The sequence below is a fragment of the Papilio polytes genome, unplaced genomic scaffold (genome assembly GCF_000836215.1).
Source record: "Papilio polytes unplaced genomic scaffold, Ppol_1.0 DF823923.1, whole genome shotgun sequence".
NCBI classification, from domain to species: Eukaryota; Metazoa; Arthropoda; class Insecta; order Lepidoptera; family Papilionidae; genus Papilio; species Papilio polytes.
The window spans coordinates 812276-838529 of record NW_013525281.1 but is presented as its reverse complement, the minus strand read 5'-3'; the positions used below and the strand labels follow the sequence as shown (position 1 = coordinate 838529).

The 26254-nt window shown below is 34.5% G+C and overlaps 2 protein-coding genes across 2 annotated transcripts in view; both read right to left on the bottom strand.

The window, feature by feature from the left end:
• The window catches only part of LOC106102072 (nose resistant to fluoxetine protein 6-like), a 16916-nt gene extending 10810 nt beyond the window's left edge, over nt 1-6106 (bottom strand). The window contains exons 1-5 of the mRNA XM_013281478.1: nt 5995-6106; nt 5248-5569; nt 2037-2148; nt 1037-1121; nt 220-386 (exon numbers count right to left, since the gene is read on the bottom strand). Of these exons, the coding sequence (XP_013136932.1) occupies nt 220-386; nt 1037-1121; nt 2037-2148; nt 5248-5347 (464 nt within the window). The 5' untranslated portion in view covers nt 5348-5569; nt 5995-6106. The remainder of the gene's footprint in view (nt 1-219; nt 387-1036; nt 1122-2036; nt 2149-5247; nt 5570-5994) is intronic.
• Nucleotides 6107-20029: 13923 nt separating this feature from the next.
• LOC106102277 (fatty acid synthase-like) lies at nt 20030-25512 on the bottom strand. Its single transcript, XM_013281703.1, has 16 exons — nt 25322-25512; nt 25134-25237; nt 24815-24962; nt 24489-24660; nt 24245-24360; nt 23962-24126; nt 23459-23634; nt 23195-23347; nt 22857-23120; nt 22653-22788; nt 22416-22578; nt 22038-22119; nt 21720-21861; nt 21415-21591; nt 20666-20768; nt 20030-20596 (listed from the first exon to the last, which is right to left on the bottom strand). Exons 1-16 carry the CDS (start codon nt 25499-25501, stop codon nt 20037-20039), a joined length of 2841 nt encoding a protein of 946 aa, XP_013137157.1. The 5' UTR covers nt 25502-25512; the 3' UTR covers nt 20030-20036.
• Between the last annotated feature and the right edge of the window lie 742 nt (nt 25513-26254).

The window sequence follows — 26254 nt, the reverse complement described above, 5'->3', positions numbered from 1 at the left end:
TCAAAAGGGAATAAGTGGAAAAAAGGGTAAATTATACATTTTAACAATTGCCTTGTTTCTTGCATCGCGAAAAACTCATATAAACATAGCAGTGAGTTGTAGAAGCAACGGAATAATAATAAAAATAAAAAGCTATTTTGTATTGTTTTTTTATCTCAGATTTACACACCGACAGATTTCTCGACTGTACACATACTTCTTATGGAATAAATCTTTTACCTCAACCATCTCTTCCAAATGTTGTTAGTTAACATAGTCCATTTTATTGTTTTCTTCTCTGCTGTTCTCTGTAAGCTATAACTTAGAAGAAGTCCTGACATGAGGAAGAACGTCTGCACTATAGCCGCACCGTTTATAAACACGTGGTAAGGTAGAAAGTGATATACCTGTAAAAGTTACATAGATTTTTTGTTTAAAAAAATGCGTATTTAATACCATTCTAGACAGCATTAACTAATTCGACTGAGTTGTTTGTAGCAAAAAATATTACATGCGACCAACACACTAAAATCAAAATGTCACGTATTTTTCTCTAAACTATTTCAGTACATTTATTTTATTTAATTCTTCGTCACACTGGAAACTATAGATAAGGGTAACTAGTCGTCAACATCAGAGACTAAAACGTTTCCATTATCATTCGAAGAGAATTTTGACGTAACAAACTTTGCAATGGTAAATATTATAGAAGCTATCGTTAGCTCATAAATAGCCAGGTCTTGATGCCTACAGGCGGGGGTCGCGGACGTAAGCGATAGCGTTCCCCTGGACCCGGCACCAAGGGTTTAGTGGGAATGCCCCATTATGGGGAGAGTCCCACATAACTACCGCGTCCCCCTAGGCGCAGAGTATGCGAAGATGCATTCCCCTCGGGCAAAAAAAAATAAAAGGTCTTGATGCCTACCCAAGTTAGGTAGGACTAGGTTGAATCTGTCATCCACAAAAAAAAACATTTCGGACTTCATACATAATATGGTGTTGGTGTTTGAATTTCTTAGCAGATATTTGCATTTTTAACTCTTAATTTTAAATTTACCTCTTCAATAAAATGTGGATTGGAGATTGCCATCGTGTAAGGTATAAAAAAATGTCCAGTCACAAGGAGTATCATAAGAACAGCTCTGGAATTCAAAGAAAAAAATAGAAAATTACTGAACATTATTATAATAAAAACCATTGTAACACGGTTGACCATTATACATCCTAAACGCAGATTACAAAAGCGCGTGCACACCTAAAACTAAACTATCGCACAACTGAGTAGTCTCGCTTTGATTCCCTTGAGCTTATGCGCTACTCGATTTTATTTGTAAATAAACAGTTGAATTGGCTGCGAAACAATCGACAATCGCACAACAGTTGTGCGATAGTTTAGTCAAAGGTGTGCCCATTTTAAACATCACTTAAAATCTGTATGACGTTATTTATTGGAATTAGAAGTTTAAGTGTGGCCTTATTCTTTAAAACACTACAATGTCGTTTCAGTAATCGTCCATTAGAATATCGAAAAATAACAGAATTAGATAGCGAATTAAAAAGATGCATTGCTATAATAAATGCTATTGCATTTATGTAACGTGAAATATTAAATTTTCGTGCTTATCTTATACATAATTATGCATTAAATTTGCATATCTTTCCGGATAAGCAAGTAAGCAGTTACTTGAGCGATTGCTCAGCAAAATTCTTATGATACATCGGATACAAACGGAACATTAGAAATATTTCTATGTTATGTTTAAAATAATTATACAATACTAGTTGTTCCTCCTGACTTCTTCCGCGCCGTTATAAACCTACATACAAAAAAAACTAAACCAAAAAATCCGTATCCCTCGGGAACCTGATATTTATCAGGGATGAACCGTAATCCATGAGTTACTCCAGACTTTGTTTTATATTTGTACCTCAATAAGAAATGTTTGCTAAATTAACGAGTTACATTTTTGCCAAATTTCATCGAGATCCGTTCAGCCGTTTAGAGCAGAAAGATTTAACCATTCGCATTTATAATATTAGTAAGATTATTGGCTTACCTCACGCCGTCCAAGCCCTTAAGTCTGTCTAAGGGAGCTCTTGATCTATAGTCGGCTTGAAACAACTTCGGCCAGTTGCGTAGCAACGAAAATGCTACGATCATATTCACAGCTAAAACAAAGTATACAAAATATCCCTTGTTAAAACAATTTAAAATACTAATCATATAAGTTCACGAGCTGTTGCCCGCAAAGTTTATTAGCGCGGATTTAAAAAAAAATATTCCCGTCCAAGTCAGCTACCCTCCATTAAAAGTCCCTTCAAAATCAGGCCAACCGTTTCTGAGATCACCCGTAACACACGAGGCTTGCGGAAAGACAGACAAAATAAATTAATGCGATTGTCGTTATCAACAACGCAAATACATTATTTTTTGAAATACGGACTTTTTTTCGTTATTACACACAAACCAATTTTCTACGACTTTCTATATTCCTTTTCACTCTCATTCCCTTAAATCGTTTTTTTTTCTTTTCTACATTCTGTCTTAGTATATTCTCTACAGCCAATATCATACAACATTGTGTTAACGTTCGACACATCTAACCTCTGTCTGCGACAAGAAGGATGATGTAATGATGTCAATACAGGCCACTAAGAATTATTACACTTTTAATTCAAGAAAAAAATGAATGAAAAAAAAATGACAATCGCGCGGGAATAGAAACACATTAATTACGCAATATAAAAATATGGTTTTAGTGAATTAATATTTTACATAATTAATTTTACGATTGAAAATTATTATAATTAAATACATTTTTAGCAGCCATGGCACAATTTAAAGACGTAAAGATGATACCGCGTATAGTTCTTAGTGGTTGAGAATTTTTCACAACTAAAAATTAGCTAAACCGTTTTATTATTGGTGTTAAGTTGGATAATTACTTTTCAATATCAAAGTGGTGCGAATAATTAACTTACTACTATTATATGAAAAACCTTTAAGCTGTGAACAAGCCATAGATGTGGTAAGTACAGTTACAACACTAGATATTTCAAACTTATTTTGTATGGCGCATATACATTTTTAAATGTATATGTTGTAATGCGCAGTCTACTTGGCCAATACGGTTGGTCAGTAGCGACACTGGACTGCGATTCAACTGGCACAATGTGAATGACCGGGCATATTGGAATACATTATAACTTTTAACTCCTTATTCTATTTATATACTAATTCTATGAGTAGCGGCCCTATTTCGACAAATTCCTTTACCATCCTATAAAAATACTGGTACTAAAATTATTAATGAGAAAATTTGTATGCATGTTTGTTCTCGGAAAACGGATGTCGATGAAATCTACAGAGGTAGAAAATTGTCGTGCGGACGAATTCGCTGACAATAGTTAGTTTAAATTTAAATCAATCAAGTCTTTGATAATAGCGAGTCTTTTAAACAGATTTTGTGTTATTTTAAATTTTACAGTAACCACGATGTTTATTCCATAAACGTTGCCTTATGCAATTCTAAGAAACATTGTATTTTATAACATCATTAAATAAGTTCATTACTATATATATTAAGAGTAATTATAATTGTAACGTAGCTGGCAATTAACCTTTGGTATAATAAAACAAAAATAACAAAGTGTGCAATGCAACCGTCACGGCAACAGTTGTTATGCGAAATATCAAAAAAATCCCTTATCGTTGAGAAACATCAATTCAAAGGTGTTTAAACTTTTTTTAGTTATAAATTTATTATTTTAAAGATTATATTACATTTTTATGTGATAACAAACAATGACGTCAGACTTTATTGCTTTACATTTGGCCACTACAGTTTGACACAAACGTAGGCATGTACTATCGGCTCTTTGGCGCTAATTACTGTTTACATGTGAAATTTAAATACAGTGTGTACGAGGCATAAATGACTTGTCGCTATTCATATGTGCAATGACTCGCAGTTTATCAGAATTGTTGAATTGAAAAAATACCTAACAATTTTTTGAACCTTCTTAACAATAGATTAAGGTTTGGTATTGCATCAATTGAATTTCAACCAAATAGATTAATGATAGTTAAAATTGTTACCGCGGATGAGCAAATTGTTACGTCATATAGTACTAAATTCGATAGATTATATAGAATCAACATACTAAGGGCGCGCGCAAAGCTTTGACTAAAATATCGCACAACTGTGTAGTCTCTCTATGATTCATATGAGCTTATATGGAGGTGCGCACACTACTCGATTTTTACTTGTGCAAATAAGCAGTTGAATTGGCTGTGAAACAATCGACAATCGCACCACAGTTGTGCGATAGTTTAGTAAAAGTGCGCCCGCGCGTAACATAAGTAACAGTTTTTTCAGATTGTAATACTTTTAATCTGAAACCTCGTCGGCCAGTGTTCGTTTAGTATGAGTTTAAAAAAAAATGTTATGGTCACTGACATCTTATCAATTTTTAACCTCTTCAGCTGAGCAAAAACTGAGAAATACAATACGGAAAAATAAACTAACTATGTGAAATACATCCTCATGTAATTACGAAAATTATTTATGTTGTAAGTCGTATAAAAACCACGTCTTTGTAAAATGTACTCATGATCTGCAATAAATTCCCTCGCCCGTCATATGATAATGACCAAATGTCCACGAAAATTGAGATTTATTTTTAAATGTTTCCGCAAGTAAATACAAATGTTTAGTCTGTGTATTTTTAAATAAAGTAAATTTCGCTTGTTATAAAGAGGACTTTATTTTGCACCAATCGAAACGCGTAAACATTTTACTGTAAAAAATTTAGTTAGAATTTTTTTAGTTAAAAACGTATTTTGACTCTGACCGACGGCGACGCTTTATATTATAGAAGTCTAGGTAGTAAGTACACACTTAATATACTGCTTGGCCCTATACTCATTTATTCATATTGCTTGGTTGTTTACTTAAATATAGTATTTTACCGACATATATGGAGCTTTAGTTGTGCAACTAAACAGTTGTGAATCAATCGACAAATTCTTATCTCTGTTTTGTCACTATGAATACCTAATTTCTTAAACAAATGAATACAGCCCTCCTATACAAAGTGACTTTCGATTAGATTTGTCGCTTGTAGTACCGACAAAATGTGTAGGAATAAATACGTGACAAGCACGTAACTTATCAAATGTTATTGTCAGTTCCATACATTTTAGACTTTTCGATGAGCCAGAGCGATAATCGAATGTTACTTTGTCTAATAGAGCTGAATACTTACCTTTACTCTTCGATTCCTTTGTAGCATAAACGTCATACAAAGTTCCAGCTACGTTTACAATTAATATAAACGTGCATAATATTGACACAAATATGTCCATGTAATCAAATTCTATTTTATAATCCGTAGAACGACAACTGGGAGAATTTAAAAGTTTAGCTTTCAGTCCATAATCTTTCCAAATAGATTTATTAACGCATGTTTCAAGAGCATCTGTTATATTTGTTGGGTTTTCATTATATTCACCACAAGATCTATTTATACAAACTCCGCGGTACAATTTTGTATGATCGTAATGTGTTATTTCCCATTCGGAGTAATTCTGAAAACAATGAGTGAGAAAAAAAATAATTTGTTTAAATATATACTTAAAATAATAAATAATGCCTAAAACACGCTTATTTATTATGTAGGATGTCAGCAATAATACTATATTTTTGAATAATTAATTTTTGAATTTTTTCTATATTAAAAGGTGGCAAACGAGTAAGCTGGATCCGCCGAAATGGCGAAGCGACCACTGCCCCTACAATTTAAGAAAATAAGGCATTCGTGAAATGTAAATAATGACGCCGCACGGAAACTGTTAGATAGGATAAAATTTAATATGGGAAATCATGTCATTGACGCTTGTTTTTAGCACGTCGTAAGAAAAGGTAAGCTTGTTTCTCTAATACCAAATCAATTGCCTGATATTTTACTAGATAAATGTAATTGTATGATTTAAATCATAATAGTTATCCTTACCGCAATCAGTTTATAAAGTTCATTCGAAGTATCAGATATTAATCTGAATTGTGATGTACAATACAGTGCGTTGGCATCGTTGAAACAATTTTCATGATTATCAAGATGAATTAATGGCGGCAAACGTTCATAATCAGCATCTATAGAAACAGCACAATAAAAGTACATTATATTTTAATTTTAACACTTATTAAGATTAAGTGTAAAACTTTCGGGGAATAGGGATGTCAAAGGTTCGTCGTTCATTCCATTCATTGTAGATCAAAGAACGCAAATATTTTGTTTAATATTGTTTACACCACTGACAAAGAGGGTTTTTCGCGCCTATGTAGGTTTTTTTATATATGTAGGCTTGTATGTTTGTATATTTTAATGTAACAGTCCACAGCCTAAACTAAACTACTGAACAGACTGACGAATGTTATGTCATCCAATGATTCTGTAAAGATGCAATAAAAATTTAAATTTCAAATTTGTGGAAAAACCGAGTTCGTATCTCACTCACCATAACTTTTTTTTATTTCATTCATCATTTTTTTACGATGTTTTTAAGTAATTCCAACTATTAGCTTTAGTCGAGTTTTATTTTAAATGAGATGTCGCCCGCAAACTTCGTTAGCGCAAATTTGAACTACCCGTTACGTCTTTTTGACAGCGGAATTAATAAAAAATCCTATCCATGTCTGCTACCCTCCAGTGAATGTCCCGTTTCGGAGATTGCCCGGAACAAACGCGGCTTCGGACAGACAGACAGATAGACAGACAGACAGACAGACAGATAGACAAAAAAAAATAAATTATTAATAATTTTCATTATCAGCAACACAAATACATCATCTTCCCGAAATCTAGCATTTTTCTTTTGATATTACAAACAGACACTCGAATTTTTATTAAATGTTGGGATATATAGATATTGATGTTTAATTAAAAAGCAAATATTTGGTACATACCATTAAGTCTATATATAACTCCAAAACTTTCATTTACAAGAAACATTAATATAATGAAACATTTTTCCATTTTTAACTTATTAATTTATGTTTGTCGCAAAATTCGCGTGACATAACTAAACTGTATGTTATTGGTGTAGTCGCACAATAAAGTCTGAAGCACTCCTTACTTGAATTAACTTTACATTGAAGGTCGTGTGAAAAATGCCGAGTGTCTTGTAAATCTGGTAAAATTTATGTCACCGGCACAAATAAATAACGCTCTTTTGTTATTTGACTAGACAATCTTAAAGACAATCCGCGTATGAAACGAATTCATCCGGTCTTCTTAAAATAACACCCCAAGGTGTAATACTTGTCCAATGAAAACTCTAACTTTTTAGATTTTAATAATCACGCCGAAAATTATTGTTGAATAAAATGTCGTTTTTACGGATTGCCGTAAATTTTCATTTCATTATAATAAACATATGATTGCCAGCAGACTGGATTGTAGATACGAGTATATCAAACACTGTATAAAGCTACACGTGGCAGGCGATAATTGTACATTTTAGAATAACATTTAAATGTACATATATGTGACTATCATAGGTATTAAGTTTTTTCTGTTACTAACAAACTATGAGCAAAAAAGAAATGTAGCTTGAAATAAAATTTATTATTATTATTATAATACCTAATAAAAACTATATTTCGAGAAAAATCTTACATCTCAAATCTACATTTTTGTAGTAATAATCCTTATTGCTTAGAGATAGTAAGTAAAATTAATTAGACCAATAATATTAGACAATTTACGATATTTTTTTTTTTTTATAGTAAAAAGGGGGCAAACGAGCGGCGTGTACACCTAGGTGGTCAACGACGCCCATGGACATCCGCAACACCAGAGGAACTACAGATGCGTTGCCGGCCTTTGAGGAAATGATAGGCTCGCTTCTTGAAGGACCCTAAGTCGTATTGGTTTGGAAATACCGCCGAGGACAGACCGTTCCACAACGCGGCTGTGCGGGGCAGAAAGTTCCGCGAAAACCGCACCGTTGTGGAATGCCAGCCATCGAGATGGTGAGGATGGTACCTGGCGGTCTGTCGCGTCGTCCGATGACGAAACTCGGCGGCAGGAATCGTTCCAAACAACTCCTCTGAACACTCCCCGTGGTAAATGCGGTAAAAGATGCAGAGGGAACTGACGTCCCTCCGCAAGGCCAGAGGATCTAGCCGATCGGTAAGAGCTCGGTCGTTGACGATTCGAGTCGCTCTCCGTTGTATGCGGTCAAATGGAAGAAGCTGGTATTGGGGTGCTCCCGCCCAAAGGTGCGAGCAGTACTCCATGTGGGGCCGAACTTGCGCCTTGTAAAGTAGTAGGCGGTGGCCCGGCTGGAAATACTGCTTCGCCCTACTGAGCACACCGAGCTTTTTGGAAGCCAGCTTGGCCTTGTCTTCCAGATGACCGCGAAACTGAACGTCACTCGATATGTCAACGCCGAGAATACCGATACTGGCTGAGGCAACCAGGGGAGTGTTCTCGAACCGGAGATTGACGACGAAGGGGTCTTTTTTAGCGGTAATGGCGCATACTTGTGTCTTTTTAGGATTGAAATCGACAAGATTTTGTCGACCCCAATCCGAGACTTCACCCAAGAGGGTCTCCAGCTCAGACACAAGTTTGTTCCGGTTCTCATCGGCAATGGCCCGAGAAACATTAGCGCGGGCCGTGTACAGTGCATCACCGGTGCTATCGTCTGCATAACAATGGATGCTGCGTATTCGCAGCATGTCATTGATATGCAGAAGAAACAGGGTGGGCGACAGTACACAGCCCTGTGGGACGCCAGCGTTAATTGGTTTCGGGTCAGAGCATGCACCGTCGACAACGACCTTAATGCTCCGACCCTCCAAAAAGCTGGAAATCCAGGCGCAGAGTTTCTCGGGCAGCCCGTAGGAAGGCAACTTCGAAAGAAGTGCTTTGTGCCACACCCGATCGAAGGCTTTGGCCACGTCCAAACTAACTGCCAGGGCCTCCCCCTTGCCTTCGATCGCCTCCGACCATCGATGCGTGAGGTACGCAAGAAGGTCACCAGCTGAGCGACGCTAACGGAAACCGTACTGGCGGTCACTGATCAGCTGGTGCTCTTCCAGGTACCTCATAAGTTGGCAGTTGATGGTGGCTTCCATGACTTTCGAAAACAAGGGGGTAATGGCAATCGGCCTGTAGTTGGACGGATATATATGGGTGTTGCAGTGCATGTTATTAGGTCGATGCACTATTACACTATTCCATCTGTAGATGCGAAAAATGTATGAATGATGTAAGATAAAACTCTAAGGCAAATTTTAAAACGTCGTTGTCACTATTTGCTGTGACATAAAATAAACAACTAGTTATGTTTAATTTGAAATTCTTCCTACAGTTAAGGTTATCCTTTTCATGTGCGTTTTGTCATATTCATTTTTTTTATTCATCCTGTGTTTGTTTGGCGGCAATTGTAAACATTTAAAAATATCGTTGAATTTTTATCTTCTGATCGAGGGACACGCTGAAGTCAGGAACATGAATGCAGACGACAAAAACTATAATTTCTTTGTCGCAAGAAAATCAGTTTTTTTTTTTGTAATTAGCATTTACAAGGTTAACATGTTTATGCAATACTAAGCGTTAAATAATAATAGCTATAAGGCTAAGTGAAGTTGAAATCTCCACAAGAAGCTGCAATAGCATAATATAAGTATAGTCGCGATGATCGCGGTGTTCCACTACAGGAAAAATTGTTTTGTTCATTGCAATAAGACATACTTCGCCTCTTACTACAAATAAATGATAAGATAGCAATAAGTGATGAAAACTAAGGGATTATAATAAAAAATTAACTAGCGATGTATCCGTAACCGACCTTTTTTTAGCAGATACATTTATAAGCTTTTGTATTGCGGAACAGATTCCGCCTCTCCTTTCAAAACGTTTAAACGATTGTAGATTTTGAAGTGGAACACCGCCAGTTTCCCCGAGTTTACCTAGTTGTCATAAACACGTTACCTTGTTATGTCCACTTCACGGGGAACTCCAGGTTATAATGAACTAGTAAAACAAACATCTTGGCATTACATTTTATTAATCATTTGTCATAATTCGTTACTGTACGGCTAAGAGATGTATGGAAGAACAGCACATAGAGTGCCGACCCTTCGTAAGAGCAAAAACAAGCTTATGATGATCATTTCATTACAATAAGGACTATTTTCGTTTGGCGTTCGTAACTTTTGTTGGGGTCTCCATACAAACGTGGACGATATGACTCACAGGACCGTCAATCAATAACCATACAACGACTCCGACAGCAAATGAAACAACTGTCATGCCTCCAGCCTGCAACTACAAAACATAACATTTAATTTCGCTGTGCCATCGAATGACTGCGTGCAGGACAAACCAAATACACCAAAAAAAAAACAATATTACCATAGTACCAGCAAAATCCTTCGTTGACATATAAAAAATTTGAATTTGAACATCATAAAATCAAAGTTTTTACGTAATATAAATAATAAAATACAATTTTAATCATGCTTATGAAGACGTACGGAAACATTTAATACTTACTAAAGTGTATTTCGAAAAAATAATGACTGTTTTCGAATTGCCGACTATAAGTCGCAATACAGTAAAATGTGTCATATATGTGGTGTAAGCGACGCGTGCCACCCAGATCCAACCTTCCCACTCAAATATAGCCCGTAAGATTTCTGAAAATGTTTAGTTTCATTGTAATCATTGTCTGAGATATATACAAAACTGCACTAGAAAAACTACTTCTGGTATTCTGATTTATTCCTGTTTATAGTTAATCACGCCATGATACTTACTCTCAATTTTGAAGACCATTCCGACAATGCCTATTGCATAGATTGCCGAGAACAAAGGCCTCAACAGCATTTGGTGTAGAACTCGTAAGTACAATGGCAAGGCTGGCCCGTCACGGTAGTGGATACTACTTAGCATTATTAACCCAAAAATAGAAGGCAACAGCAGCCAGTATAGTACTTTGAACTTCTGCAAAAAAACCGTTTACTTTTATACAGAGTTAAATTTTATAGACGCTCTACTTTTAGAGTAATAATATATTTGTTACAGCATATATCCAATACAGCTTAACGGATCTCGAAGGAATTTCGCACAGATGTAGAACATAGTGTGGAAGATACACATAGGCTACTAAGATTTTTCAATTCCTAACTAACGAAGTCGCGGACAAAGGTCTATATAAGATCATTTTAAAATGTGGCACACGTAAGATAACAATTAACTATGCAAATCTTATGTCACCGATACATTATGAACTTCTTCGGAAAATAATCTGACTAGAAATAAAAAAATTCGAATTATTGGAAATTGGGGTAACGGTGGAATCATGAGATAAAGAAATTAAACGGTGAAATAGAGAACTTGTGCTTCGCTCTAACGACTTGTAAATTTTTCTCTTCCCAATTTCCTTATTGGTGGACAAATGCTATTTGCAACTTACCTTATAATTTTGTATATCAAATTGAGTTTTCTGCAAACGGTAGATAAGAACGCCAGTTGCCAATCCGACGACATAAGACTGGATGTTTGTGTGCGTAGGTTTGTACAGGTAGTCGAAATTAGGATCCTTTACAAATGTCTCCATTATGGAACTGTAAAATGAAACAGTATTAATATAATGTATATCCAGGGGGAAAAAGTCTTAAAATGGACGCCACGGAGGTGAACAAGGAGTGTAGGGCTTTCTCGTATAGGAAAGAGAAATTTACTCTTTATGTATATACAGAATACAGGGGATATCCCCTTTCCTGTGGGTTCAAAATATGCAAGATTTAGATTGTTTGCTTGCTGTTGATTGCAACAAATAGCAATTCAATGGTTATGGCATTAGGTGGCAGATTTTTTAGCCAACTTATAAAAATACTAAACTATCTAAATTTGCCTTATAGAATCTCTAATATTTATAATTCAGCTCATTCTTTTTTTTTAATAAAAGTTGTTATAATTACTTCGGTTTGATAGTCAACAAGGTTCTTAAGTCGTAGATATACGTGACTATTCCTGACGAGAGAGTACCCAGAAAGAACGCCGATACCCATATCACTCTTCTCCAGAATTCACTTCTCACCAACACGAAAACAACGACCCCGAAGCAGAACAAATGCATATCCGCTGATAAATACCTGTAATATGAAGAAATATATTTATAATCCACCGGTTGTTATTACGCCAGATTATAATTGAACTAAGCATATTACAAACTGTTACATTATATTTGTTACAAGCAGCAATAGCTATTTTTTGGAATTGCAATATATTTTGGTGCTGTGCACAAGAAACTACACAAATGTTTGATACGCAACACATGTCTTGTATTTTTGTTATTATCATACTATCGAATTCACATTGACAGTAAGTAGTACTGGGTCAAATAATATTAAACGTTGTGAAAATGGCAAATTTAAAAAGGATAAAAATATAGGTAATACCATGTATGAGGCATGCAAAAAGAGCCGCTGTTGTAATTTGTCAAAAAGAAGAAATTCCACATCCAGTAGCGTCGGCAGTCTTCCACTTCTCGTGTCCCAACCAACTATAGTTAAATTAAATAAAAATCAATCATATTTATTTACTTATCATTTATTCTAGTACATTCGTTTTATTTACCGCCCAAAACGGTCCAGAGCCCAAATGTCGCATCCATGTAGACACGATTGCGAGGAAAATAATGAACGAAGGCGATAATCTAGAAACAATAAATAGCAAAAATAAAGGTTCTGGTAACATATCACTTAATAAACTAAAAGACCTAAAACGCGGTCTTAGTATAAACTCGTTCAATACATTTTGCTATGGGTCTCGTTTTATCGTATCGTATCCACTTCAAAAAAGAAGGTCGGAAGGAGAAATGGACTAATATTAGGTCTCCAGCAAGAATACTCATCAGATAAAACGCGCAATTACTTCCACTTGTACTTGTGTTTCATTGGGCGAAGTGGCAGTTTCTGCAACTTACGTTATTGTTGGCGCCTACCATTATTATGTTATGCATTATTTTTTTAAGTTTTATCGCTATTAAAATTAAATTACCTTAACCATCTTTTAAATAGATTATTCGTTATCGTTTTCCAAGTCATAGTTTGTCTTTCCTCGATTCTCCTCATATTGTAACTCAAGAGGATGCCCGCCATAACGAAGTAAGCTTGTACGACGTGAGAACCGTTCAAAAGTATATGACAAGAAAGATTTGAGTACATCTGAAAATGAAGGAAACAATTGACGAATTATGAATTTGGAAATATTTAACATTAATATTGAAACCAATAAAAGAACGCCGCAAATAGCGTGCGGTTTTTAATTCATTTTGTAAACAAAAAAATGCTTATTGAAAGAAAAACGTTAAAAATAGATATATGCTATCCAGGATTTTTCTGTAGAACTTTTTGAGATCTACAATTCTGTCATACATCATTTTTATATACCTCTAACGGTTTAGGCAGCGTAAGCCGAGAAAATTTAGAGTTTAGTGAATTTTTAACGCCTGCGTCCACGCTGTTTATTAATAGATCCTAAACATCAGTAATAATAAAATAGCCTATATTGCTCACATATAAAATACCTTTCTGATTGTGTAAGAATTTTTAAAATCGGCCCAGTAGTTTATGAGTTATTTCAATACATAAAAAATACAAAAAAAAACATATCTTTCCTCCTTATAATATTAAGTATAGAAGTATAAATATAGATTTAGTGAAACTATTCGAATAGTACGAGTAGAATACTTTAACTCGTTAGTTAATCACGCTATCTTAAAGCGGCTTGATCGTCGTCTAACTTCTTCAGTCCATGACATAGTCCCATTTAATTAGGGTCGGTCTTTCTAGTACCTACTTTCCAATTGGGACAATCTTGTGATTCCTCTAGTGTTAAAATAGCACTATTCAGATTATTGCTAATGTAGTGTTGTCCATGTGCTGGGTGGGTCTTTGTGAATTTTATCGTGAGCAAATCTAGAGCAAGCCTTATTGATGAACTTCACACATGTCTTTAAATTTCTTTGCAGATTTCATAATAATGTTTTTATTCGCACTTAAAACATCAGGTGACATGACATAGATCGAACTCTGAATCAGTAGATTACGAATCAAATATCCCTGCTCCACCAAATCGTTCTTTCCTGCTCTTTCCACTATTAATTTAGTTAGTCTAAATAAGTTAACATAACTTACGCTTTCAAAGACATGATGATTGGCAATAATCATCACTAAGGGCACAAGTGAATGTCCAAAAACGAAGAGAACCATCATTATAGCTCTGAAAATAACAATTTTTAACTTACAATATTGCTACAATCCAACTTAAGAAGAGTTTTTAAAGATATTTTTCTTGTTTCAAAAGAAAGTATTTTTCTAGAGATTTGAAGATAAAAAGTTACCTTATACCATCCATTCCTTTCAATCTTTCCATCGGCTGTTTAATTCTGTAGTCGTTCTGTTTTAGTCTGGACCAATTTTTTATTATTGAAAACGACAATAAGATATTTACACCTAAAACATTATTAAAATAATCTAAGTATCTCCGAAATTGTTTGTATTGTGTTTGTACACGAGAAAATAAAAAGAGACCAGATAGTAGAATAGTACATTGCAGCATTGCAGGTATTATCTCACTGTAACCGTTTATAACAGTATATTAAATACAAATGTTTAAGTAATATTCCCCGGTAGTATTCGATGGGGCAAATTTGTTTGTTCATTTTGTAGTCATATTATTTTTAATCGACTTTCCAAATGTAGGAGGCTATCAAATTGGCTGTATATTTTTTATATGTACTATTACACTAAAAAAATTAGTTCAACATTCGAAATCTGTTTTGTTATTTTAATTATCCACGTCTACTCCAGATGTTTTGTACCTATGTAATATAAGTTTTTGCACTCCGGAGAAGAAGCCAAATCGAATGATACCTCACTTTTGTAAATTATTTCAGTCGTTTAAGCTGTAGACCATCAAAATGGATTTTGATACATAAAAAAATTTCGACACGCGTAAAATAGGTTACCCTCTTTGTCAATCGGGTTAAAGGATTTTTTTTTACCCAATATAATAAGATGTTTCCGACCTCACAATTGCAGTATCCTAATTTTTTTAATCAAATTACTGCCAGTATTTAATTATCATAAGTTTATGCAAAAGGCTACTATAATTAATAAAGGTTAAAATGGTTAAACAGCCAGTTTCCTGTTTGTTAAAATTTTAATCTACATTTAAATTATTATTTTTATAACTAATCACTTTTTGTGTACGCTTTTTTCAGTATTTTGGATAACAATTTCCGAACCAACCGTTAAAAAAATGATATAAAAACCATAATAATGAACACAACATACCTTTGGTGTCAGATTTTTTAGGTACATAAATGTCGTACAATGTGGCAACGACGTTGACAATTATAATCATCATACATATTAATCCAACAATTAAATCATAAATATCTAACTTTATTTTTCTTTCTGCAGAATAACAATTAGGTGGCGATAAAAGTTTGACTTTAAGTTTGTATTGTGTCCATAAAGATTCATTAATACAAATCTCGAGCGAGTTGTTTATATTCATTGTTATTTCTTGCTTGGTAATATCGCATGTTTTAGTCACACAGACTCCCCGATATAGTTTACTATGATCGAAATGTTTCAAATCATACGCCGAATAGTTCTGTTTGGAACAAAAAAAAAATTAGTGTGGGAAATGTTTTACTCTTCTTTGATAACATAATCAATTTCGATGTGTTAATCGTTGAGCTTTTTCCTCCGTGGGTCAATGATGGTAAATCATAATTACTAGCCTAAGTGTTCCTCCAGTCGACAGCTATCCACATCGTTTTGATCCGCATAACGGTGAAACATTTTGCCTCGCACAGCCGCGTTGTAGAATTACCTTTTCTAGGCGGTATGTCCAAACCACGACTAAGTGACCTTCAATAAGCGAGCCTATCATTTCCTCAAAGGCCAAAAACACATACAATGTAGATCCTTTAGTGTTGTGGATTGCCATTGCCATCGTAACCTTGGTGTACTTGCCGTTCGTTTGCCCCTTCAGTTATAAAAAAGATTAAATTTTACACCTATGCCAAACTTTTCTTTGTGGCTGTTGCATATATCGGTTTATACAACCTGCTGCAATTATAAACTCGCTTCCCTTCTATAGGTTCTACGCATAAATAATTGGCTTACCCTTATCAAATCCATTACATCGCTAGGAGTATCCGATACTATTTTCAAATTCATGGTGCAGTATAATGCATCACGATCTTGTAAACAACTATCATAGTCATCAATGACGTTCAATGGGGGCATACGATTGTAATCTACATCTGAAAAATAAAATGTCAAATTGAGCAATGAAACGGTTTCGGATAGGACCCACAACAAACGAGGGCTTGCGGGTGCGAACTAACCGACAGAATTTTTTTTTAAATAGTTTTATGGTAATTAATAATCCTATCAAGATTTTATTTTTACAAGATGACCGTGTCTAATTTCATAAAAGCTTAAGTGAATACTTCTACACTTGATTACTAAAATAATAAAGCTTCCATAAACATTTTATTAAAAACCTTTCATAAAAATTCAACAGAAATATATTTACGCATACACCAGCTATTTTTTTCTAAAAAAAAAATCAAACCATATATAAAAAAAGTTCACATCGTTCCACGTCCATGACCACGGCAAGTGTAGTTAGCATAATTATAAAAAAAATTCAATGATTTAACACGTTTTTTGACTATCATAAAAATTTATTCATATGACGATGTTCTGTCCATATTTTAATACTTTAGGTGACGACTTTGATCTACCTATTTTAACATCACGTCATCTCCCCGCTTTATACCGCCCAAATGACGTCAATTATAAGCTCTTGTCGGTTGGTTGATCATAATATAATCGATTCAGAAATACTGCTACTCTTTATTACTTTATATTTTTTAATTGTCTTCAATCGGTCTTACCAAACTTTATTCACTCTGTGCCGACTTTTTCGCCTGCACCCCTCGCAGCTGGCATGCGCCCGACTGAACCCAAGAGGGTTTCGAATCGACTCTTCTTTGGGGGCGAATAAAAATGCGCCTGGTTACCCGCAATAACCCGGCCTCCAAATATAACTACATGTTTAGAATATAACGTGGCGAACATGTATCATCTGTATCAAACACTCTCTAGTAGATGAAGTGTATCTACTCATTCGAAAAGATATGGCAGTAAATTGGTATTATCAAGCGATGCGTTGCTCTTTACTTATACTTAAAAATACTTATATAAAAGGAGTTACTGACCGTTAAGTTTGTATATAACACCTGAACTTTGATGAACAAATAAAATGAATAAAAGAAAACAAATTTCCATTTTTCCGCTCTAGAATTTTGATTTTCACCGCACAAACACTGTATCCACTAAATTGAATCAAATACAAAGATGTTTATATAAATAATATTCTGTCTTGTAAACAACAAAAGTCAGTTGGTGCGTAAACTCATATATATACCTCTAGAGGCAAGTTTTTTTTCTTTGATGATTAACTATAAATTATGTATGTTCTTCATCCAGTTTATGAATTTTTATTACGTTTTGGGTTTTTTTTGCATTGAGTAGGTAAAGTTAAGAGCCTGGTGTGTTATGGATTTTTTTATGTTAGTTACTGAGGAAATTATTACTTTAAATATCATATATTAAAATACAAAGACGTACGTACAGTGGCGGAAATATGTGGTGTTTTCACTTCAGGATAAAATGCTTTGTTTATAGCAACCAGACAAATAACTAATTAGATACCAGTGAGTGTAAAGTACCAGTGAGTAGTAAAGAAACGATGTGTATCACAATCGACTTTTTATTTCGTTCAGACGTATTTATTGATTGACGATGCGATATATTGATTTTTGTTCCGCGTCTCGTTTTAAAATGTTCAAGCTTTTGTAGTTGGAACATCGCCAATTTCCCCGACTGTACTCAAATATTTATTACCTTGACCACAACCAAAATATTTTTGTTTAAACTATATGAAATAATCAAAACACAACAGATTTTTTTTCCAAACCGCTAAATTTGTTTTGAAGGCGGTTTGAGCAGTAATTTTTTAATAAACGCTCTGCTGGAGAAATAAAGGGCCTTACATAAAAACTTAGATATTGTTTCAAATATATTTTAGCTTAAACGTATGATGAGTAGGTTTAAGAAATGCGATCTTAAACCATTTATATCTATACCAATATTATAAAGAGGAAACATTTGGGTTTTTTGACTTTTGTATGTATTGAAATAAATCAAAAACGACTGAGCCAATTTCTAAAATTCTTTCTGCAAAACGAATTGTAAAAAACTAGTAAAACTTGTAAAACACTCCGATTCAATACACAGTAGCGTCGCGTGTGGATGTTTGATTTAAACTGACTGGGATGCAAAGAGTGGGAGTCGGCTTGTTCTGTTTTCCTAAACCAAATTTACCTAACCAGTTAGGTAAAAAGTGTTTTTTTCGCAGTTTGCTAACTAGTTGTCAAAGAGAAATATTTTTTTCGTTTTTGCAACTGGTAGGGGGAGCATAGTTTTTTTTTAATTTTTCAGGCCATCTATTATTATCTACCATATATCTTCATTCGTTTATTTACTACATAATATATTTTACAGCCTTGCACAAAAACTTGACTGGTTATGAAAGCGGAAAAAAACTCCTCTTTGGACAACTATTTAGCAGATAGCGAAAAATTCCTTTTACCTAACTGGTTAGGTAAATTTGGTTAAACAAGGGAACAAACCTGGGAGTCAAGGAATGATGCTTATGCAGGAACAAGACAGACTTCGGTTCACACTTAACCAGTACAGTCATCCAATATAGGATGCTGGCGGTTCAGTGCTCACCACTGAACCACAGGTTGCTTTTTTAGTGGTTTGATTTGTCTTGACGAATACTTTGATAATATATTGTATCATCAGGCTGTGGTGCTAGAGCTAGAAGGTGGCCATAGAACTCCGTAATTAACGACGCAGCTCCATCGAGTTTGGACACCTTTGATCCGAAACACTTTTTTCCTCTTAACGCCGACTGTAACTTCAAATTTGGATTCGTCACTTCAAATGATACTACGCCATTGATTGGAAGATCAATTTAAATGATCATGAGCAAACTTCAACCTCTTTTTAAAAACACCAAAATAATTTATTGGTTCGTAATTTAAAAAGGCCATAAGTAACGCGACCAGCTATAGTAGAACAGCTTAATACTTTGTAGATAGACAAAACAGTGAAGTTAGAAAAAATCTCACAGAGAAAATTTCACACTAGACGATCTATTTTGCATCGGAGTTTGTAAATATAACGGGGCGAAACGATTGATACATTTTGAACGATTACAGTTAATGATAACGATTGCAATTAGTAACTTTGAGTACTGACTGAATGTGGATCGGGCTGGATAGATGTCAAGGCGACGATCGAATGACTGTTGACAGTTGTCATTAAATGGTAGAATGATACGCTTTGTTATAAAATCAATTGGTTAATCTCTGTAAATGTTTGCAACCCGATTAGATTGTGTGTGCAGTTTTCATTTAAGATGTTGGTTAACGAAGGGTGGGTGTTTCTAATGTTATGCGATTGTTATTTTATTATCTCCGACATTGGTACGCCCACAATTGAGTATAGTTACCATATATAGTTATATAGATCTGTCTTCGGAATTGAATTCTACAAACCACTCGTCACTCCAACAAATATATTTGCAACTATTTTTTCTATAATTTATAAAGACATTTTTATCTTATTAAGTATTAAGTATTTCAAGAGTTTGGCGTAAATAAAAGTACTGCTTAACAACACAGCGTTTATTATAAATATTAACAATGTAAAAGTATAAAACAATGAATAACATTATCCATGACCAAAAAGAAGTAACTAATATTAAATAATATTTTAAGTCAATTATTTTTAGCAATTCATTTATAACGGCACTCTGCTAGTCATGCTAATAGTAAACGAAGTGAGTGAATCGATACAATATATTTAACTAGTATGCTAATCAATCATCAAATATGTCTCACATGTGTTTGTGCCATTAAATTCATCCAACAGATTTGTTTCTAGCGAGTTATTTATAATACTTGAAACTCTGATATCGTACGGTACCGATGCGTGGTCTCCTTTGATATCGTAAACTTTGACGGGATTATTCGAGTACTTTCCCAAATCATAGTCTTTAGGAAGGTTCACCAATGCAGCAGAAGTTGTTGACTTGATGAGGACCAATTCTGAATTTAATTTTAGCTCCGGTCGAAATTCCCTCGCCATTATAACTCTATCATACGTCGTTTCCAACATATTTCTCATAAATTCATGTGAATAGGGTACTAGTCCTTTAACACGTCGGATGAAAAAGTCAATCTTATTGTACCAGCCGCCAACATTTTCCAACTCCTTCAAAAACTCTTCACTATTTAATCCAGTCGTTAGATGATACATATGAGCGGTGATTACATTCTGCAGATTGTCATTAGATAAATCACCGGCGTAAGACCCCATTAGATGCTTCAAGGCATCGGGGCTGCTGTCCAAACAGTAGACGATACCGCGCGCACCTGCACCGATTGAATATGTTAAAAAAAATACCACGAACAAATTAGAGTAATATAAACACAACGCTTTACCGTGTTTCTCTATTAAAGCTGCTAATTCCAGCGCTACGTTCACACCAAAAGAATATCCCAACAGATAAAACTTCTTGTTAAAGTCAAAAATTCTTGATAACCTCTGCAAGATGCAATTTTTTTATTTTATTACATACATAACGATATAAGCCAACAACAAACACAATACCACGACCATACAGTACACAGGTGTAAAGTGGAAGTAACACCGCAAATCGTCTGATGAATGTACGTGCCGAAGGCCTAACTTTGGTCCCGTACTGTCTATTCTTATAGGGTATTGGAATGGAAAGAGAATTGGATTCAACAGAGGAGGAGACGCCCACGAAAGGGAAATATGCGCTTTATGTCCGCCCCCCTCCCCCTCCGTCGATTAAAGGTAGACAACACTATGCACCCAATGCATTTGTGGATGTCTATGAGAAGCAATTGCTTTACTGTTACTGTTTAGACAAATTCGGGTGGCCGCTTAAGAAAGGAGATACGTAAGTAGAAAAAGAGTATAGTAGAGGAAGTTTGAGAGTAGCCCCAGTGGTTGAAAAATTAAGGAGTAAAATGTTAGCATGGTATGGGCATGTTATGAGGAGAGAGGACGAATGGCATGTAACAAGGACGACATTAGTTATTCATGTGTAGAGATACATCGGTAGAGGTAGACTTGGAAAGTGATGTAAAGAAGGGAGAGTTGACTGAGATGACGGAAGATAGAATTATTTAGTCGACGAAAAATCCGGTGCGTCGACAATTACCTTGTATATATTTAATGACATTTCTTGAATACTGAGACTATTAAAATATGTGTTCATTTTCATAGCGACAGCTCTTATTTTCAAGGGCTCGCAGAGTTCGTTGAATATTCTGTGATGGCCCTCGAAGCCAGGGATAAGTATCAGATGGGGCGCAGTCTGATCTAATTCATATTGGACCTGTTATCAAAACAATAATATTGATCTAATCGCCTGCATAACGTGTAATGTTAAAGAACTTTGCCTTATTTATTTACTTGAGAATAACTGTGTAAGATATAACTCATAGGTATAAATACTGTAACTACCTCGAAATATTTATAGGCTTTAGTAGACATCCTTACTAGAGGATCACTCGTAATGTCATAAACATCATTCTCAATATGAGAGTAAAATATTTCTAAATCGTTGTGTCGATGTGGCATAGGATCTCCATTGCTGTTGGTGAAGCTGTAATGTAATTTTCGATTGTTACGTGTAAATGGATACTTACAAACTAAATAATGTTTATGTTTTGAAGATGAACTCGATCATTGTCAATTTTAGGCGTGATATTAAAAAAATCAAAGTAAGATTTTTTAATTCAAGAAGAAATGTGAACTATATTTAAAAGTGCAGTGTCATACCTCAACTGGGAAATATTATTTACTTCTACTTTTCTTCCACTTTCTGTAATTGCTTCAGGAGCTCCTGTCGTAGTTAGAGGATCTAAAAAATATTAGATAGATCTATAACAACTAGTATTATTTCATTTAGTAAATGATACATTTGATATCCATCATCACCAACCTCCCCTTTTCCCTAAAAAGAGACGGATAGTATCTACTGACTACTACACTACACAGCTGCAATAGGTATTGTATACATTTGATAAAACTGTAATACAATAATTTAATCGTTTACTGAAGTTTTAAACTTCAAGGAAAAATGGAAATAAATTTGCGAAAGGTGTTTAGTCTTTCATGATGAAGATTAAAACAATTTTCAGTAAGGTTTTATTTTACCATTTTCTTTTCTCTTAGTTGACAGAGAATCTGTTTCTCCACAAGGACCTATTACAGCCTTGATATTATGGTAATTAAGATTCAAACTTCTTTCCAGTGCATTGAGCACCTCGGGTATTGTTTCTGCCGCAATATCGTTTTTCGAGTGGGAATATTTATACAACTGGAAATTAATAACAAACTTAAAAAGAAATAAAAATTTATTCAAAGTATCACAAATTGGTAAAAGCGATTTACCTCATTTGAAATTTCAGTTTCAAAGACTAGTCCCGAAAGACCGACGTTTTGGCGATCTTTACATATTTTTTCAGCTTGTAAACAAATCATTCTATCATCAATATTACGTGATGATTTACTGACTATAACAAAGTACCTAAACAAAAAAACATATGTTTAAACTTATTCTTTTTTAATGATTTAAATTCTTTATTGGCTTCCTACCTTAAATTCTTGCAAAGTGATCTTGTTGCGAAGTCTAAGCTTGAAATCACAGAAAGGAGAGTATTGTAGAGTAGTATATTTCTTGCCAAAAGTATTTGTTCTTCTGCTGCATTATCAGAATACTTTTCATCTTTGTCAACAATCACGAATACGCCATCTAGTGACCCAACTTCTTCTGCTTCATTTATTGCATTTATACATTCTTTTTCGTTTATTGTATTTTTAATAACTATATTAACTGTTGGATGTGATTTTTCCAAAAATCTGGAATTAGTTTGTACATGCATTAGTTTATGTCATGTTTATGATTTCCATCAACGTAAATACTTAAACCTCACCTTATTTTATATAGCAAATAGGCAGTCGTGTACCCATTCCAAAGAACTGTAACATTTCTAGCGCCGCGAGAAATTAAACGTTCTATCAGTTCCAAACTAAGCAACTCTTCTGAGCAAACAACTACATATGTAGATGTCGGAGAGCAAGTAATTCTGAGAAACAGAAAGTTACCTTAATATAGTTAATTAAAATAGACATCTTTTTCTCAAAACAATTCTTCTAATTATTAGAATTCACATACTAATCTTCCTTTGAATACTTACCGAGGAACTACAATGTTTTTAGAAGGCGAGTTAATTTCTATTATCACTCTTCCTATGTTATTCCTTGATGAGAGCAATTTAAGCGCTCTTGGAACTTCTTCAATAACATACGTTATTGAAGGTAACGGCTTTACTACCCCGTTGGCTATTCCTTCAGCTATCAAATATTTAATCATCTACAATGAAATTAAGTTAAAAGTATTAAGAAGATCTGTTGATATACGAGACAATGTTACGTGACAAAGAGTGATGTATGTGTATGTAATGGCAGGCGAAGTTCAAAACAACATTAAAAACAACTCAAACGCTGACATGGCTTACAAGTGACCGAACTTCGAAATTGAATGATTATAACATATAAAATAACACTTTCAGAACGTTATTTCCGATTCAATCGAGTAACTTATTTGTAAATGAAGATTTTAATCACACCAGAGATCCAATTACAAAAGTTAGGAGTCAATGCTGTGTTCTACGTATTCCATATATTTAATCTCGCTTACCTGTTTCTCCACATTATTGTTGGTATCAAATAGACTGGATAAATTAACCATTTTATAATTCCTGCATTCCCACATGAAGCTCATTCCGAAAGATTGGTTCCTTTCCATGTCGTGCTGATTGACGTCCAAAAATGTTCCCGAAGACCCAACGCATTTCATTGCTACCTGCAGTTAAATTCACACGAATTTTACAAACTCACAACTGAAGATGATAGGTAGTAATGTATTTAGTTATGTGCAGGCGATAAAGCAGAGCGACAACGAGAGGATTAATAATACTTGCCTCACGTAACCGGCCCGATGCACAGCTAACAACTATTTTGCACAGTTGATTTTCAGTGTGTACGACCACATGATCATATAAAACTTCGTCATTTAACTCACATACTATATTGTTTTCTGGAATAAAATAATACAAAAATTTAAAAATACATATTTTGTATAAATATTTTTGAATATTTAACATATTTTCTACGATATTTCAACTTTCTTGGATGATTTAGTGATTGTTTTTAATTTTTTCTTACCTTTAAGTGTTGGGAATATCTTGAGCAAGGCTTCTTTTTTACGTAAAGTGCTGACAGTTGTGAAGATGCCGCAGCCCAGCGACAGGCAAACAGAGATGAGGGCCTGGCCCAACGCCCCCGCGCCACCGACGACTAGCACACGATCTCCACTTATCAACTTTACTTTACTGAGCTAAACAGAAATGCCAAACTTAACTGCAATGAGCCAAGAACACACTATATTTATATTCAAAGCACCAAATAAACAGCATATATTTTTACCCAGCATTAGTCACTTGAAAAGTATTCTTATAGAAGTCGTTCATAAGGAATAAATGAATACTGACTATATAGTAAGCATGCACATAGGGCAAGGGCACGGTGGCTGCCTCCTGCAGACTCCAGTGGCGTGGCACTGGCCACACCAGCTCAGGGTCTGGAGTCACACGACTCGACAGCGCTCCCTGCCCCAACAACCCCATCACAGGCTCGCCGCTGGTAAACAGAAATTACATTTAAAAATAAAACAAGGACAAACTTAACTGTTGGCTCTTTTAATACGGTGGTTATACTTCCTAACTACATAACACAAGTCAGGAAATAACTAGGTTAGGCATTGTAACTTAATCTTCTTTTACATATTTTCAAAGATTTTATACCACTTACTTGACATCTCTCCCGCTAAAGTCCATGCCTAAGTTCAAATTGGTAGGTTTGTTTCCGAAAATAGATTGTTGGCAATCTCTTTGTGATACTCCAGCGTAATAGACCTAAATATCAACAAAAATTTCAATTTTGATATTCACAACTTTTTAGTTACTTTCTTGTTTTTGCTACTATACCCGAAAACGTACCTTTATAGTTTTATTGGACAGTATTTTAGGAGTAGCTATTTGCTCAAAACTAATAGTTTTAAAATCACCAGGATTTTTCATTGTTACTTTAAATTCCTCAGTTACGTCACGTGCAGAAACAGGCGTGTATTGACTGTCCCATTGATCCTGATGAAAGAAATAATAATGTATATATGCCATAAGTAATAATGTAAAATAGTATAATGTACCAATAAATAATGCGACTCTATAATGGTCAAATAATAGCGAACCGACAGCTGCCAGAGGCTAGACTCAGGCACCAGAGATAATAAAAACGGTAGCAGACACAATACTGAAAAATGAGAAAGTTACTACTAAAGACATTTTCCGTATCCATGCCCGTGTCCAATATATTATATTACCTTACCTGTTTATAATCATCTTGTGAAACGGAGGCCCCATTTTTTTTAGTCAATAAAAGACTACGCACTTTTGTATAAGTTACAGCTCTGTCAGAAAATATCATGTTTTTAATAGTGACACCACCGCATCTGAAAATAAAACTATGAATAATATATTTTATCAAGTAAAGTCACTTATGGAAATAAATGGATAATCTGGTTGGAATACAGATTTTGTATACCAATGCTATTTGGTTTGGAATTATGCTCATAATACAATGTAGAGAAAAATGTACTAACCTTACTATATCATAGAGGTCAAATATTTCAGCTACTTGGATGATGTCATCCAACACTTGTTCATTGACGTCGATGACTAATTCTTGAATTAGTTTAGGTGTAGATATTCCACTGTGGTTTCGTTTCATAACATTTAGTTGGATGAGTGCGTCGATGTTTGAAATCCAATCCTTTGTCCATTGGACTGTAGCTTTGCTAATAGACGAGTTTGCAGAGCGTATTTTTTTAAATTCTTTACTAGAAAGCGAAAATATATATATAGAACATCTTT